The 15,873-nt window shown below is 41.9% G+C and overlaps 1 protein-coding gene across 1 annotated transcript in view; it reads left to right on the top strand.

Annotated features, from left to right (window-relative positions):
- Positions 1-15,873, top strand: part of LOC111832994 (polypeptide N-acetylgalactosaminyltransferase 18-like) — an 86,988-nt gene that overhangs the window by 56,771 nt on the left and 14,344 nt on the right. The window contains exons 5-9 of the mRNA XM_023790842.2: positions 126-323; positions 965-1,079; positions 6,443-6,628; positions 8,961-9,098; positions 11,217-11,312. Coding sequence (XP_023646610.1) covers positions 126-323; positions 965-1,079; positions 6,443-6,628; positions 8,961-9,098; positions 11,217-11,312 — 733 coding nt within the window. The remainder of the gene's footprint in view (positions 1-125; positions 324-964; positions 1,080-6,442; positions 6,629-8,960; positions 9,099-11,216; positions 11,313-15,873) is intronic.

Below are 15,873 nucleotides of genomic sequence, written 5' to 3'. Positions count from 1 at the left end.
TATTGTTTGCTTCAGGTGTGCTGAGTGGGAGGAAAAATGTGTACTGTCTGGTGGGCCCCAAGAACTGGGATGAGAAATACTTGTATAGACAATTTATAACTAATATATAATCAATCCATTTTAAGGGCTGAACCCATTCTGCTGAGAATTAAGGAGGACAGAACTCGGATCATTTCCCCCTCATTTGACAACATCAAGTACGACACCTTCGAGATTGAGGAGTACCCACTGTCTGCGCAAGGCTTCGACTGGGAGTTATGGTGTCGCTACCTGAACCCACCCAAGTCGTGGTGGAACTTGGCTAACAATACTGCTCCGATCAGGTAACTCGGACGAGATGCTGGCAGAATGCGCCACTTTGTGTCCGAAAACACCATGTGCGTGTCGCTTAAACACCACAGCGAATAGCATGCTGATGTCCGTGAATAATCTGCAGCAGTTCATGTTTGCCGGGTTCTCGCTGCTGTGGCTTGCAGCAGATGTGAGTTCTACATATTAATCTTATTCATAATCACTTTAGTTTAATGTAGAGTTTAACTGTCCTCCTAGAAAGCCAGTACAGCCTAAGATGTGTAAACAGCGTGGGCATTTTATTGATCTGTGGCGGCAGAGGTCCCTGTTTATGCACTCTGCTGATGACAGGGTTCTGCAAAAAAGGCTGTGGACCAGTGTGACTGGAAATATTTTCTACATCATTTGCCGGTGATTACAGATGCAAATGTATTTGTGGTGCCAGATCGCAAAAACCCCCCCAGAGAAGCATAACTGATTCATTTGGCTCTGACATGGAGAGACGCTATGTGAGCATGCAGCGATAACACTATGTTAAAAAAAAAAAAACACCCATTCAGGAGGTACTAAGACTAGTCTTAATGATCACTCTGACCTGCGTTACAGAGGAAGATTAAAGGTAATGAACAAAACAGTTCCTGTTCAGTGACTGCTGTATTTGCTTTTCCCTCAGGAGTCCGGCCCTGATTGGCTGCTTTGTGGTGGACAGGCAATACTTTGAGGAAATCGGCCTCCTCGATGAAGGAATGGAGGTTTACGGGGGTGAGAATGTGGAGCTGGGCATCAGGGTGAGTCTTGGTGCCACTTTAATGTGCAGCAGAGCCTGCCGTGTCCACATCAACATCAACAACAGTATACGTACCTTTTTCACTTCATCCTTCTCATTCATGGGTTGGTATTTTATAAACCATATAAAGGCCATTTTTAATGGACTGAAGGGAAGTTGGCTTTATAGGGACATATGGTGTTTTCATCAGCTAGCCAGTTGAACTGCCAATATTGTATCCTGTCCAATGGCCTTATAATCATAGGTACAGCATTTGATTCTGTTTATTCAGCGAAGATGCAACAAAGATTGTTCCCAAGCACTGGTTAAAACAGGTATAAAAATAAGTGGTAAAAGCACACAAACTGGGCTAAACTGGTAAACTGGAATCAGGCCTTGTTTTGGAAGTGTAATTTTGTACTGCGGGTATAATTTGTGCTGGTTCGGTTTGTAATGAGGCATCTAACAGAAGGTAAAGCACTGGTTCAAGAGCTGGCAGCCGGTCGCGCACCACGACACTGGCTCCGGCCACAGGGTCCAGAAAAAAGAAAAAGCCGTGCCCGGTCCCGGAGGGCGGGGCACCCCTACTGAGAGTGCTGCAGCATGCAGTGGGCCTGCTGCTTGTGCTCACCACTGCTGTGAACATCGCAGTGCCAGTGGAGCGACTGCTCGCGGGTGCAGTGACCCATTTTGTTTCAGCGGAGCTTAGCGACAGGGGTGGTAGCAATTTGAAAGAAAACTGCAGCTGGTGTAGAATCAAAGCCTGAGACTTTCAAAGGGCTGCTGCACTCTAGGTCTGCATGCTGCCACATTGTAACACTTTCAGATTTAAAAGAAAACCCATAATGTGGATTAGCTTCGCCTCTCTGCTCTGTCCGGCACCGCAAACGGCTGATTGTATGGCACAGTCTTTAAGGAGACGTTAGCGCTGATTTTGTCTGCTGTGTTGACTGCCTGGTTTATGTTTTGGAGAAGGACAGAAGAGGAGGTCTGAATTTCTTTCCAGAGACCAGGGCATTTGAGAGTCTGGGCTAGAAACAATAAAGTGGATGAAGGCAGCGTTGGGGAGCAGGATGTTGAAAGCTGCACGCGCGCGGCTTCTGAGCACTTACAGATGGCATCCTGTCTTCGCTGTGATATCTGCTGCCATGAATCACATCCAGTCAGCATTACTCTTAGCGATTTCCAAGCCGACTGAAAGAAAGAAGAAATGGAGATAATTAAACACTGCAGTAAAGCTTATAACGTATTTATGCAAATATGATGTGCGCATTTTGCTCTTCGATTTTCACTTATTTTTTTATCAATTAGTACTCAGGAGGTTATAGGGAGCAGGTCTGATTATTCAGGAATGAAGCGTGACCGAAACCAGTGGCACGTTCAGAAATGGTGTTAATGTAACAAGCTGCGATGAAATGTCGATAATTGTTCCGTTTTCTGAAAACAGTCGCAGATCGTTAGCATCACTGTACGTAATCTAGTGGCAGCCTTATGAGCTGTGGGTCAGTCCGCCAGAATGCATCAATCACAAGCCAATGCGCACGTGACAAACAGTTATAGGCGAGATCAGTCAGCTATGACAGTTGTGTTTTCCTTCTTGATTAAAGTTGCAACTCTTACCCTTTGTAATTTATCGTAAAAGTATTTAGACAGACTTCAAAGTCGTTAATCCTCTGACCATTCTTTCCAGGGTTTTGATGCCCGCTGACACTAATTGGTTAGCTATCTAGCTGTTTGCTTTTAACGGAAGCAGCTTACATATCTTATCGACTCACACATTGTTCATTTGTCCAGAAAGAAAAATCAAAATTATGTAGATCATTCTCTCTTTGTTTGTTCTGGTCAAGGTTATGGTGGCAGATGCCTAGAGCATATATCAGACAGGACAGGACACAAGTCAGGGGTACTTGGTCAGTGGGGTGCCACGTCACTGCAGGGCAGATACACACAGCCATACGCTATGGGAAATTTGATGATGATGATGAAAACCCTTTATTGCTGTTGCAATACACCATGTCACTAGTCACAAGTACCAGCGAAAAACTGGCCATCAACCCGACCATACATAGACAAACATCACATTATAGGGGGTAGACAGGTCAGGAAGATGGGGGATATAGGAAGAACAGAGAAAACAGAATTACATGAGGAGAGAGGAGCAGATTAAAAAAACAGCCCCCAGACTGTACTCCAGTAGGGAGTACAATTCTAGGAACAGAAAAAAACACCTCAGCAACATAATCACATAGTGTTTGTGGGGACCTGAAAAATGGTTCCCACAACATCAAAATAAAACAAAATCCACACACACACACGGGAGATGAGACTCAATCTCCCAACACTGGTGGCACCTTAACCCGAGCCCAGCATTATTTACAATTAAGAAAATACTGAACAAAACAATCGTAGAGGTACTAAGCCAGAGAGATATGTCTTACACATAGTTTTAACATCCTGTTCCACATAATATCCCAATGACAGGTGAGTACTGTATGTGGCCCAAATGAAGGACACTTCTGAAGGTCAGACCAAGTGAGATGCATGCGGCAATCAAAAATGCTTTCATCACGTTTATAAGAAACAAGCACAAATGGTCTTGTGTTAATCATGTAGATAGGCAGTAACCTGTACATAAATTGATAATTGTATAATTTCTGGGAAAATTATAAAAATGTAAATTATGTAACCACATAACTTGACAGCTGAGATTAGTGGTTAAGCAGTCCATTGTCTTCTGATCTAAGGGAGCTGCAAACACTGCATAAATGACTGCTGAGATTAGTGGTGAGTAAGGTTAACCAGTCCAGTGTCTTCTGATCTAAGGGAGCTGCAAACACTGCATAAATGACTGCTGAGATTAGTGGTGAGTAAGGTTAACCAGTCCAGTGTCTTCTGATCTAAGGGAGCTGCAAACACTGCATAAATGACTGCCGAGATTAGTGGTGAGTAAGGTTAACCAGTCCAGTGTCTTCTGATCTAAGGGAGCTGCAAACACTGCATAAATGACTGCATGTGACTGTGCAGATGCTGTAAAAGCGGCCTGGTCAAGACTTGAGCAAGAGGTACCCAACCTAAGTCACAAGAACAGCAAAATATCACTCTTTAAAAAAAAATAAATAAACCTGCCTGAGGCTGAGCAGCTGAATCATGTACAGCTCTGTGCTTCAAGGGTGATGGCGCCGGGTGCGAGCGCGTCCGCATGATTGACGAAGACACAAACGCCACCAGACCGGGGGGGTGATCTCGGGAGCCATTCATCCATCTTCCTAACACAACGAGGCATAGTAAGATTGATGAGAGGCGGCGTCTTCCAGCTCCACGCGTCCGCGCGTCATCCTGCCGCCGTTTGTCGCTCCTGCCAGACGGGACTCAGCCACACACACACACGCGCACGTTTGGCTTTGAAAAGCGCGAAGCTGGCATTGACGCTAACCTTTCCATTCTGCATTTCCATTCTAAAGACCTTGCTCTTTGTTCTGTCACATCTTATGCTTCAATTAACTGCATTGTGTGAAGGGAGTCCTTCAGTGACAGAGTGTGTCAGGCTTTCAGTGTGTCTTTGGCTATCTTTCATCTGCCCACCGCTATGTGCAGATTACACATCTCCACTTCCCTGCCCCTCCCCTGGCCTCTGTCTATGATCAATGCTTTTTGTTCCTCCGACGACTTCTCCCTTCCTCTTTACTCTCTTTTCATTTGCTCTTCGTCTTTCCACTCTACCGGCTACATGACACAAATGCTGTTTGCGCGGGGCTTTCTGGAAGCCTCCAGTGAGCCCCGCGAAGGGGACCCCTAGATAGTTCCCCCCCAAAGCCAAGTTCCTCCTGCTTATGTCAATCCTCCTATGCCTTATTGGAAAGGAGCCAAGTCCCCGTTTCCCTGGGGCTTGTCTTGTAGAGATGAGGGGACAGGGGAGAAATGTATTTGAACACAGGGGACCTTTCCATTGAAAGCAAACATCCTTTCTCTGAGCACCTACTGCAGAGTAGCACTCAAAAACAGGCCAATAAGACAATCCAGTGTTTTCTGCCGCCATCATGTCTATTGACTTTAGCATCAAGTTGGTCATAAATTAAACCTGATTCAGGTTATGACACTCATTAACACAGATGTTATAATTGGCTCACCTTACCCCTAACAATCAATCTGTATCATCATGTGTGATTTGACGCATATCATGGATTCCAGGCAGCAATTATGCAGCTTTGTAGTCTGCTGCAAATTTTCTATAGAAGCCATATATCCATTCTAAAAATGCTTTATCTAGTCTTGCTATATCTATCTATCTGCTTTTTACTCGCTGATCCTGGTCAGGGACTTGGGAGTCCGGCTATATTTGAAAGTTAATTTAAACCGTATCTGGAACAAATTGTGATTGAAAATAATATATGACGCGTGTGTCAGTTTGTCTTCCCTAAATCTTCAGAGCTGCTGGCAAATAATTTCACCAGACTTGAAAAATTAGCGTTAAATGAAATGTGGATAGAATAATTTGTCTGCCCCGCATTGAGTAAAAACGGCTCACTTTGACATACTTTAGGTTCATTTTATTTGGGTATTAGAGTCTCTTGCTGGGTAATAAGCTGGTAAATTGTAACATTACATTCCTTAGCAAGACAACCTGAGAACCAGACAACATTTTCTGCATTGCAATATCCAAGACACCTTTCATTAATGTAAAGCTCCAAAAATCAATCCAATTTGATTCATATTTGAATTTTTACAAATAAAAATTAATTTTTTTTGGTACATTGGGGGAAAAAACTCTAAAAGAAAATTATCTAAATGATCGATAGTGGCATAAAGTCTGCTATTCAAATAGGGGTCCATTCATGCCTTTCACTGATAATAGAAGTACCAGGTTTTGGGCATTGTGCTCTAAGGGGTGAGTTTCATTAAATGTACTCGCTGAAACATCTCCAGCCTAATTAAGGAAATACAATGGACCCTTCCACATTGAGGGGATTAGGGACGCAGGCCCCCGTGATCTGGAAAACCACATAAAATTCGTTGGTCCCCATGGCAAGCAGAGTGAAGCGAAAAGATTAGAGAAATGCGAGGCATAGAGATCAATGCGAGATATCATGTGAGAGGATGGCGTAAACAAGCTTGGCGTCCTCCAAACCAGCACTGTACATACATTTTATGCATTTACAAGTTGCTGAGCTTTTTGTGTGTCCCCTGCAAACCTTTGCCTGCTGTCCGCGTCTTTCAGAAAACTCCCAAAAAATTCTCATTTAAAATCTTAAGCCGACCCTGTAATGTATCGAAACTGAGATTGGGAAAGTCACAATGCCGAAGGGTCGACTATCATACTTTTATGTAGCATTTATTCTTACAGGTACTGAATTAACCGTGAGCCCGTATGTGCCTTTGTAACTGCAGGTGTGGCAGTGCGGAGGCACTGTCGAGGTGTTGCCTTGTGCCCGAATCGCGCATATCGAGCGAGCCCACAAGCCATACACAGAGGACCTGACAGCCCACGTGCGCAGGAACGCCCTCCGGGTGGCTGAAGTCTGGATGGATGAGTTTAAGAGCCACGTCTACATGGCCTGGAACATTCCACAAGAAGTGAGTTTATACATGTAAAGGTTAAACACAGTAAAGCAGTTGTCAGGACATGGTGTTATTTCCAAGATTAACCTCAGCTGCTCTTTATCAGATTCTTTATGAGTGTCACTCTAAAGTGAAATTCGAAACGTAGTATGTGACCTAGGGCCTGAACACTGAAGCTCTGTAGTATTGCTTTAACAATGTTGGCCTCGACTGCATTCGAGGCCAACAATCACTCTAATGTCGAGTGTCTGTTGGCAGGAGTGTTTATTACATGCATAACAAATGCTGGACATGCAAATATCTGAGGTTTCATAAAGAGAGAACCCGTGTCTCTCCACTCCTCCGTTTGTTAAAATGTCTTCCTGTCATAGTTCCACCCCCTTGTGGATTCCTGAGGGATGCTACCCAGTTCCATTCATTTTTACATCATTTGGAGCATCCTGAAAATTATCTTAAAGAAGAATGAAATAATCAATAACAAAATGTTTAACAAAAATTTAACCATTGCCAAAAAAACAAGATATATCAGACACATTTTTGTTTGGCTCAGCCCAGCTCTGCCCTCAGAACAGGTTGTGGTGAGAGACAGTGATGATTTTCTGCTTCTCTTTCTGGACCTGGAGGAATGGGCTCCAAGCCAGCAGAGGTCCTGCGCAGACTGACATAGAACTGAGGAATATCACAACCCTTGCCACACACTGAGAACCGAGGGGGAAAAAATTGTTTTCTATAAACAATTTTATTTGGTTTTTGATAAATCAGAACCAAGTTGGTGTTAAGAATCGTATGTGGTCTCCCTTTATTTTTATGAAACCGTTAACTATTCATGGAAATATAAAACATAATGGGATTATAGAGTAGAGTAGGGCTGCACCATTAATTGTAAAAAAAATAATGCAATCTTGATTCACACCTCTATGCGATCTCATTTCTAAATTAGAAAGATTCTTCTGCATTGTATTACATCAGCTGGATAAAAACAAGCACTCCCACTTTTCCCCAGAGTCTCAAGCATCCCATAATACTGCGTTCTCTTTAAAAGGCACTTTCCCATAGCCCCAGGTACCTTACTTTTGGTACTTCAAGAAATTATCAAAAATACGGTACTTCAATGTGTAGGTTCTCCACTGGCGTAAAAACCGGTGCCGGAAGAGAACGATATCACAGCGCGAGATGGGGTATTTTTGACTGAATTAGAAAAACGGCAGTATATTGTAGGGCTGGCCGATGTGCGATATTAATACCAACATCGCATGTTGTGCACCTGCAATTCTCACTTAGCCAGTCAGCTAGATTAAGACTTGGGTATTAGAGACTGATGCTGGGTAATAAGCTGGTAAAGTGTAACATAGATTAAGGCTCTTTCTTACTTTAAATTCTGTTTATGGACATTATAGTGCAGGGAGTTTGTTTCACTAAAACATTTTTACTCTGTCATAGGAAAAAACATTACCAAATTTTATAGTTTTAATGATTATTCCTTCTCAAGATTATCTAGTATAAAAGCTAGTTTAAAAATTAGTTTAAAGTTTACCTCTGTTACTTTTGCATGAACACTGCATGCGTTCTCCGAGACAATTATAATCATTTTCATCCTTGCTGTTTAAATCACACTTAGACAGGATTTTAAAAAATCTATGTTGGACTCCTGTTTTGTTTTATGAATACCCCGATATTTTTTACAACAAAATCACATTGCAATACTTAGACATTTTCCAATACCGTGCTATCCGAGTACATTATACAAAATATTGCGACCAGATTGCAGTTAGAGCTAGGTTCACTTAATTTGTCCAGGCATCCATTATTATTATTTTTATAATTATTTTTATCTCGTTTATGGTTGTTTTCTGAGTTTGCAACTGTTTTCAAGACAGCGGTCATATTGCATTTCAGAGGCTGGCTTTTGCAAAACCCATCGGCAAAAAACCCACTGGAACGTTTGGTACTAAAATCTGCGGTACGGCCGTTTTGGTTACTCTGATTAAATGGCCAATGGAGTGTTTCTTTTCTGTTGTCAGAAGTTGATTTGCTGGTCCTGGATCAATCATATGTTTGGCACAGTCATGTTTTGTTGTGTTTCCTTTTGCAGTTTAATGAGTGCAAAAAAAATAATAATTAATTTAAGAAAAAAAATTGTTACAGAGAATCACGATCTCAATTCTAAGCAAAAAAAATCGCAATTCACATTTTTTTTCAGAATCGTGCAGCCCTACGGTGGAGTGTGGCAGTTGCTTCAGAAATGTGAAAAACTTCCCTCCTGTCTGTTCTTGGAGCCATAGTGTGTGTGTTTGTGCGTGCGTGCATGTGTGTGTGTCTGATTTTTGTCTGTATATATTTTTTTCAGGACTCCGGAATTGACATTGGTGATGTCTCTGAGCGGAAGGCCCTTAGGAAGAAACTGCGATGCAAAACCTTCCGGTGGTATTTGGTCAACATCTACTCTGAGATGAGAATGTATACAGATACCATTGCCTACGGAGTGGTGAGACTTCAGCTACCCTTTCTCCTTTCTGATTATTCCTGGTTTTATTATAGAATATTGCCTTTTTTAGGTACTGAGATGTTGATATTATTTTATAACCACAGCCCACAATACACTTCATTCATTCATTGGATTTTCATTTGGGGTGATATGTTTTCTCCATGTGACATTGGCCGCCCACATTCCGAGACATGCAATTAGGCTAATTGGTTTCTCTGAATTACCCATAATACACCAGTTCATAAATGTGCTTTAATGGTCTTATATCCCATCCAAGGTTGTTCCCCTGCCTTGTGCCCTGTGCTGCTTGGGATAAGCACTACAGTAGGTGACCATGATCAGGATAAGCTGTTGGAAGAATAGACAAATCTGTTGCAAAAGAAGTCGTATTTGAAGTAAAGTGAAAAACGTACGGATGCCCAACTGCTTCTTGGTTCATCTTATTAGGAGCAGTAATGTTATTACTCACTTTTTTTTAACCAAATAAGAAATTTATACTTTGAAAACTTCTGAAGTCCTGCACAGAAAGCTACCGACTGCATTCTGCCTGTAGGAGAGGGGTTTCTGTTCCTGTCTGCCCTGGCTCAAATCTGTGTACGCTCCTGGGGTATTTGCAGAATACCACTTATCTCCAGCTCACGGAGGCGAGAGGGAGGGCAGGGTGCTTGTCCTGACTTATTTGTGGGTAGACCCAGGCTTAAACTGAAAAAGGGACTTTGTGCACATAAATATTTCACCCCGTGGAGGTGGATCTGTAACCAACGCTTTGTTCATGGGAAGGCCTTGCACTGCCGTGTCCTATGTGGATAAATGGAGATTCACCAGGAGCACTTGTCCCTGGTGACAGAAAGGCAGCCTCGTAACTGTTATGTTCTTACTCTTTATTGATGGAAAACTCAAAAATACCGTTTTTAACTAATATATTTAAGTTGATGCTGAAATATAGATTTGACTGGGGTCAGATTGTGCTTCTGAACCATCATAATTAAATGTGGAAGCAGTTGGGAGAATATATCAGCCTTATTAAAACCTAGCGAAGGGGTTAGGCGTCCCAGAAGGTTTCATGACGTTCCTGAGATTCTTCGTCTGTGTCTGAGCATGCCAGTCACGTCTCGAAATTCATTCATCGCCGACGATTTCAGAGTGTTATTAGTGTAGGATTGCCCTCATATTCCAGTGGCTTTAAACTTCATTCCTGATTAAACCCAGAAATACCTCCTCTCTTAATGAAAAAGAGAAGACAACATTGTTTATTATTTTTTGTTATGTGTGTATCCCATAGAGACACATTATCTTTTATCTGTGTCTGGGTTTTAAGCTTTAAATTGAATTTTCCACAAGGTTTGGTTGGGAGCTTAGCAGACCATCCCAACACAACCAATTAAACCGAGCTGAATGTTTTGTTTTGAAGACATTAAAAATAGGGTTATGGTCTTGCATCAGCTCCTCCGTCATGTTCTAGCCATATCCCACCTTTTGTTCTGTTTCACTGCTTATTGTCCTACAGCCAGTCCCTCCACTGGACTCTAAGCTTACGTCAGTGTAGCTGAAAAAACCCTCAGCCATTTAGATGGCTGTTACAGTACCTGCACATCAGAAATGCGATCTCCTATTTATATATACTGTATATATATGTCCAGTTCAAAGGGAAAGTCTTATATGGGGGTCTATTCATTGACTGTATTGAAGTACATGCTTGCAATGCTTTGTTTAAATCACAGTATTTGCTTCTATAATCTCTGTATTTTAAGGTAGCAGAATGTAATGGCATAATGGAATTTTTTCCACCATTCTATTCTTGCTCCAAGGCCCAGTATTATGAACCTCTCTGTAATCCTTTCATTTTTCATGGCTTTAGCTATGAAAAATAGGGAAGGATGCTTACTTTGTCTAAAATTATCTAAATAACTCCTCTCTTTGCTAGCGCAGAGGCAGACATAATACAATGTATACAGTGGGGAAATATTCTCTCAGAGGTGCCAAATAAGCCGATTAGTAGGCCGGAAGGTACAAGAACACCTCTCCTTAGCCCATGTAGGTCCCCAAATGCCGTGTACAGTTGCAAGCCAAATTGTTCTGGCCCATTCCTGATTTCCCATCTTCTGCCGTTGCTTCCAGCTGAAGAATTCCCTGAAGACTGATTTGTGCCTGGACCAGGGGCCTGAGACGGACAATGTTCCGATTCTTTACATCTGTCATGGAATGACACCTCAGGTAAACATCCTTGAGGTTTCTGCTCCATCCGCAAGATCATTCTGTGTGTCCGCTTAGAATCCATTGTCAATATTATAACGGGAAAAGGAAGTTCTTGTCTTGAGCCAACAAACAATCTACTATGTTATGAAATCATATAAAATCTACAGAGATTTAACAAAAGGTGACCACGTTACTTTTTATGTCTAGTATAGTTTGCTCGACAGTCATATGATTCAACTACTGTTACAAGCCTTGCTCAGGGCAATGTAAGATGAAAAAGGAGACCACACATGGATTCGATTCAACTCATAATGTTTATTAAAAAATTAAGTGAAATCTCAACCTGAGCTAGACATCATTGAAAGTGGAAGGTTAAAGGAAAGGTGTTGGAAAATCAGTGTGTGCTTAACCATCCAAAAGGTGCTGGACATTAGGGGTGAAGACCAATGACATCAGACCAGGAGTCTTTTATCTCCCCCTAGAGGTGTGGCTGGGCCATTAAGAGTATCCACCAAAACCTGCAAGAGAAAGACAAAACACAGAGAGGACCAGGCAGGGCCGTGACATAACTGACATGCAATAAGATGATTATCCATGACAGGTGTCAACCTTTCCCATCAACCAGAAGTTAACATTTCAGGGTTTATACTCTGTAGCTGTACTAGCCATGTCCAGCTGCTCGTTGATGGCCATTTTTATGCAAAAGAAGATGTGTGCTTGAAAGAGCATGCTGTACTTATGCAGGTATGGAGAGGTGCTTCCAGCTGGAGCGAGAGCACTACAGAGAATTCATGCACCAGTAATACCTGCCATTTTATTTGCTCAACATCTACAATCATTCCCTCACGTTATCAGAGAATAGAGACTGTGTCAAATCCTATAAGAAGTGCAAAGGCTGCTAACTCTCAGCTATCTGCTCTTGTCCATATTTGCGTGCAGCTCTTGTACCGCTAGATCTCTTAAAGTTTTAGTCAACCCTTGAACTACTGATTGGGGTGAGTTTGGTAAGTTGTCTTAGGGCTTAGTAAATGCAAACACCTTTGTGACCTTGGTGTTCGTTTGTTTTTTTCATCTGCGCCACAGTGACAAGTTCCGTTCCAGTGGTGTAGAACTAACATCTCCACATACGGACTTGTAGAAGAATATTTAGGTCCTGAAAGAGAGATGCAGTGAGGAAAATTTAGGAAGCGCTGAGAGAATTTAGAACTGCATAAATGTAAAAATGACTGAGCACGTTGTAGGGTGTGAATCGAGTAAATAAGTGTACACACAGAGCACGTAATCCAGGGGTCATAGAAGACATTAGCCCCTTTTAGCACAGATGTGTTTACTCATAACTGTCTCAAAGTCATCCTGAAGAATAATTTTGGGTTACTCATAAATATTCAGTCAGCAATTTGTTACATTTAAACATAGAAGTGGAATTTTATACTGAAGTATCATATATTTATACATGTATGTGCCCTGCGATGGTTTACCATTTGGGGTGTACTGTACTGCTTCCATGTTCCCAGTGCCACGTGGAAATAGGCTGCAGACCCCCCCTATGACCCTGACCAAGTATGTTCCACTGCAGTCCAACTCCACTAGATCAGTGCTTTTCAACCCAGTCCTCAGGGACCACCAGGCATTCCACAGTTTTGCTCCCTCTCAGGTCCCTGCCAGACAGTCCACTGGGAGATCGAAGGGAACAAACACATAGACTGTCTGGAGGCCCCTGAGGACCGGGTTGAAAACCACCATTGTAGTGGAGTCGGATTTAAATATGGTGCTCTTGAGTTTTTTCCCCAAATAGAATTTGGTTATCAGTCCATCATAAGGAAATAAAGTTCAGTTCTTCCACTTCAGTAAAATACAGCTTCAGTTATTTATGGAGAGCACGGATAATCCCGCCAAGGGCACTGTTCACAATATGAGTTCTCACACTCGCTGGATCCAGACAAATAACCCATCAGATTCAACGTGCAGCCTAGTCATATCTGCAAACTGCAGCAGCTCTTGTTTGTATCTGCGCCTACTGTATATGTATATGATGTCATTTTTTCCTGTTAAGTCCCTGGGTTAAGAACACCTGACTTACAGTATGGACAGCTCGTATTTAAAAACCTGTAAAGTGAAATTTGATTATTACTGTATTATTATTATTATTATTCCATCCATCCTTTTTCTGTAAAGTATTAAGTCATATCAAAGGAAACCCCTTCAGAATTATTATTATTATTCTTGTATTATGGTGTTTAAGATGTTTTAATGTATTTGGAAGTGTTTGGTAAGTTTTATATGCATATAAAGGTAAAATATGTATTATATACTAAGACAAACATGTGAGTAACTAACGCTAAATAAGAACCGTATGTACTTATTCCGACTTACCTACAAATCCGACTTAGACTCAGCATCGGATCTCGTCCATAACCCGGCGACGGCCTGTAATGCACAGCAGAGGGGTGTGCTGTCATCAGGCAGTGCCAGAGTCATGGGGCAGCTCACGTCGTTAGGTTGCCCTGTGTCATTCCGAAGTGTCATCTGGCTGCAAGGCTTTAAGACTCAAATGATCTGTGGACATTAAGCTCAATTTCAGGGAACATCCAGGTACAATCTTCCACGTGGGGACCTGCTGTTGTACAGCCATAAAGGAATGAACAAATATGCAGTGTAATTTTCTGCAGTTATTCTTATATGAATGTCTTTAAACCATCCATCATCCATCCATTCTACGCCTGTAACAATTTACCCCATAAATTGGCTGATTAGATCATTTTTTCTCTGTGACAATAGTACAATTACCATTAGTCTAACTAGAGGAACACTGTTGACTGGTCTTATATTTTTACTATGGGTTGCAAATAATTTCCATTCACAATTAGCCTAGTACTGCCTTTACCGTGCACATTTAAGGGTTTCCTGAACACAGCAGCATTTCCTGACAATTACTTTATTATGATTCTAAGTAACTTTTTCCCACATGACTTTAGCCTTTGATATGATACCTTGATTCTTGAATCAGTTGTAGATTGGTTCTTTAGATGACTTTCCCCTGAACTATTCTACTTAGACAAACATCATTTAAAAAATTACAAAACATATAGATTTGTTGACGTGGAGGCACAGCCGAAGAAATCCGTCACGTTCACAGTTTTGACTTCCCAGCCGGTCGGAGTTGCGAATAGATCTAGGGTTGGGCATGGGGAGAGAAAGAAAAAGCAGTTTCTGTTATGTGAACAGCATTCCCTGCATTAATTTTAGACAGATTGGCGGGGTGGGGGGGGGGAGTGCAGCTGATTGTGTTTTGCACAGTTCAGCATTTTCTAAATGAACCCTGTGAAGCACAACCTGCCATGGACACTGCAGGGCAAAGGGGGGCTATATTATTTTACACCCACTGCAAGCGATCCTCCTTATATTTCAGCCGGAACGCATCAGTCCAGATCAGCTGCAATTCGCCAGGGTACATTATTATGAACCTTTTAGAACCATTTGAATTGTATCTTGTGATGTTAAGAATTGGCTTCTGCTTTCAGTTAGTGACGTGTGACGCCTATGGATCCTTTCGCTTTTTATCCATTAGCCTATTTTCTGAGTGCCTGTCCGGTGCAGGGTGGCATGGCAAAGGGGATGGCGTCTATCACATCTGCAACCAGTACAGTGCCGGTGAAAATACTGGGCAGGATACTGGTCCATTGTGGGATGTGATGAATGTAGAGGATAAACAGGTCAAAATTCACTGTCGCATAACCCAATACACCCTCTGCACGGTACACCATGGATTGTTTCATTACAATTATTTTATCTAATTGTTTCTCAGTGTCACCATTGTCACCTAACTGTGTCTCTATGGACTATAGGAGCAAACCAGAATACCCATAGAAAACCCACATGACACAGGGAGTAACCTTCACACAGTGCCGGGGGGGGGGGGGGATTTCAGCCCCCCACCCTAAAGAGATGTGAGATAACAATGCCATCCACAGCACTGCCTCACTTTCATACTACACTTTCCTGAAATTTTGCATTTTGCTATGACCCTTTTACAAAATGTAGGTAATTTGTGGTCAATTTGGAAGCAATAAAATAAATATTAAATATATAGAACAGAAATACAGAATTGAATGTTGAAAATAAATAGCTTTGTTGTTGTGAAAGCGCAGCAAATCTAATTTATTTTTAGAAGAGCTTTCAACACAGCAGGTGTAGTGCTCTCCAATCTGTTTCATTAAAGTGGTTTGAGTGAAAAGTGTAATTTGATTGGCTGGGCTCTGTGCTTGTGATCATCAGTTACCACTAAAATTACCAGTACAAGTAACTCTTTCTCTGTGTGGTGTGTGGCTCAGCCAGTTAGGATGCTTTGCCTGTGCTCACAAGGTTGTCAGTTCAAATCCCAGTTTCAGTGCTTTGTGCTTGTGATGTGCTTTTGCTGTTGGGCCCTTGATCAAAGCCTTTAACCCCCAGTTGTTCCAGGGACTGGCTGACATATTTAGCTTTTGATAAAAGTGTCTGCTAATTAAGTTAATGTGATGTCTTTTAATACCGGTCCATCACATCCCAAAATAATAATTGTTGATGTGCATTCAGATTTAAT

The sequence above is a fragment of the Paramormyrops kingsleyae genome, chromosome 11, assembly GCF_048594095.1.
Source record: "Paramormyrops kingsleyae isolate MSU_618 chromosome 11, PKINGS_0.4, whole genome shotgun sequence".
NCBI lineage: Eukaryota > Metazoa > Chordata > Actinopteri > Osteoglossiformes > Mormyridae > Paramormyrops > Paramormyrops kingsleyae.
Note: the sequence above shows the minus strand (reverse complement) of the source record. Positions and strands in the feature narration are given on the sequence as shown.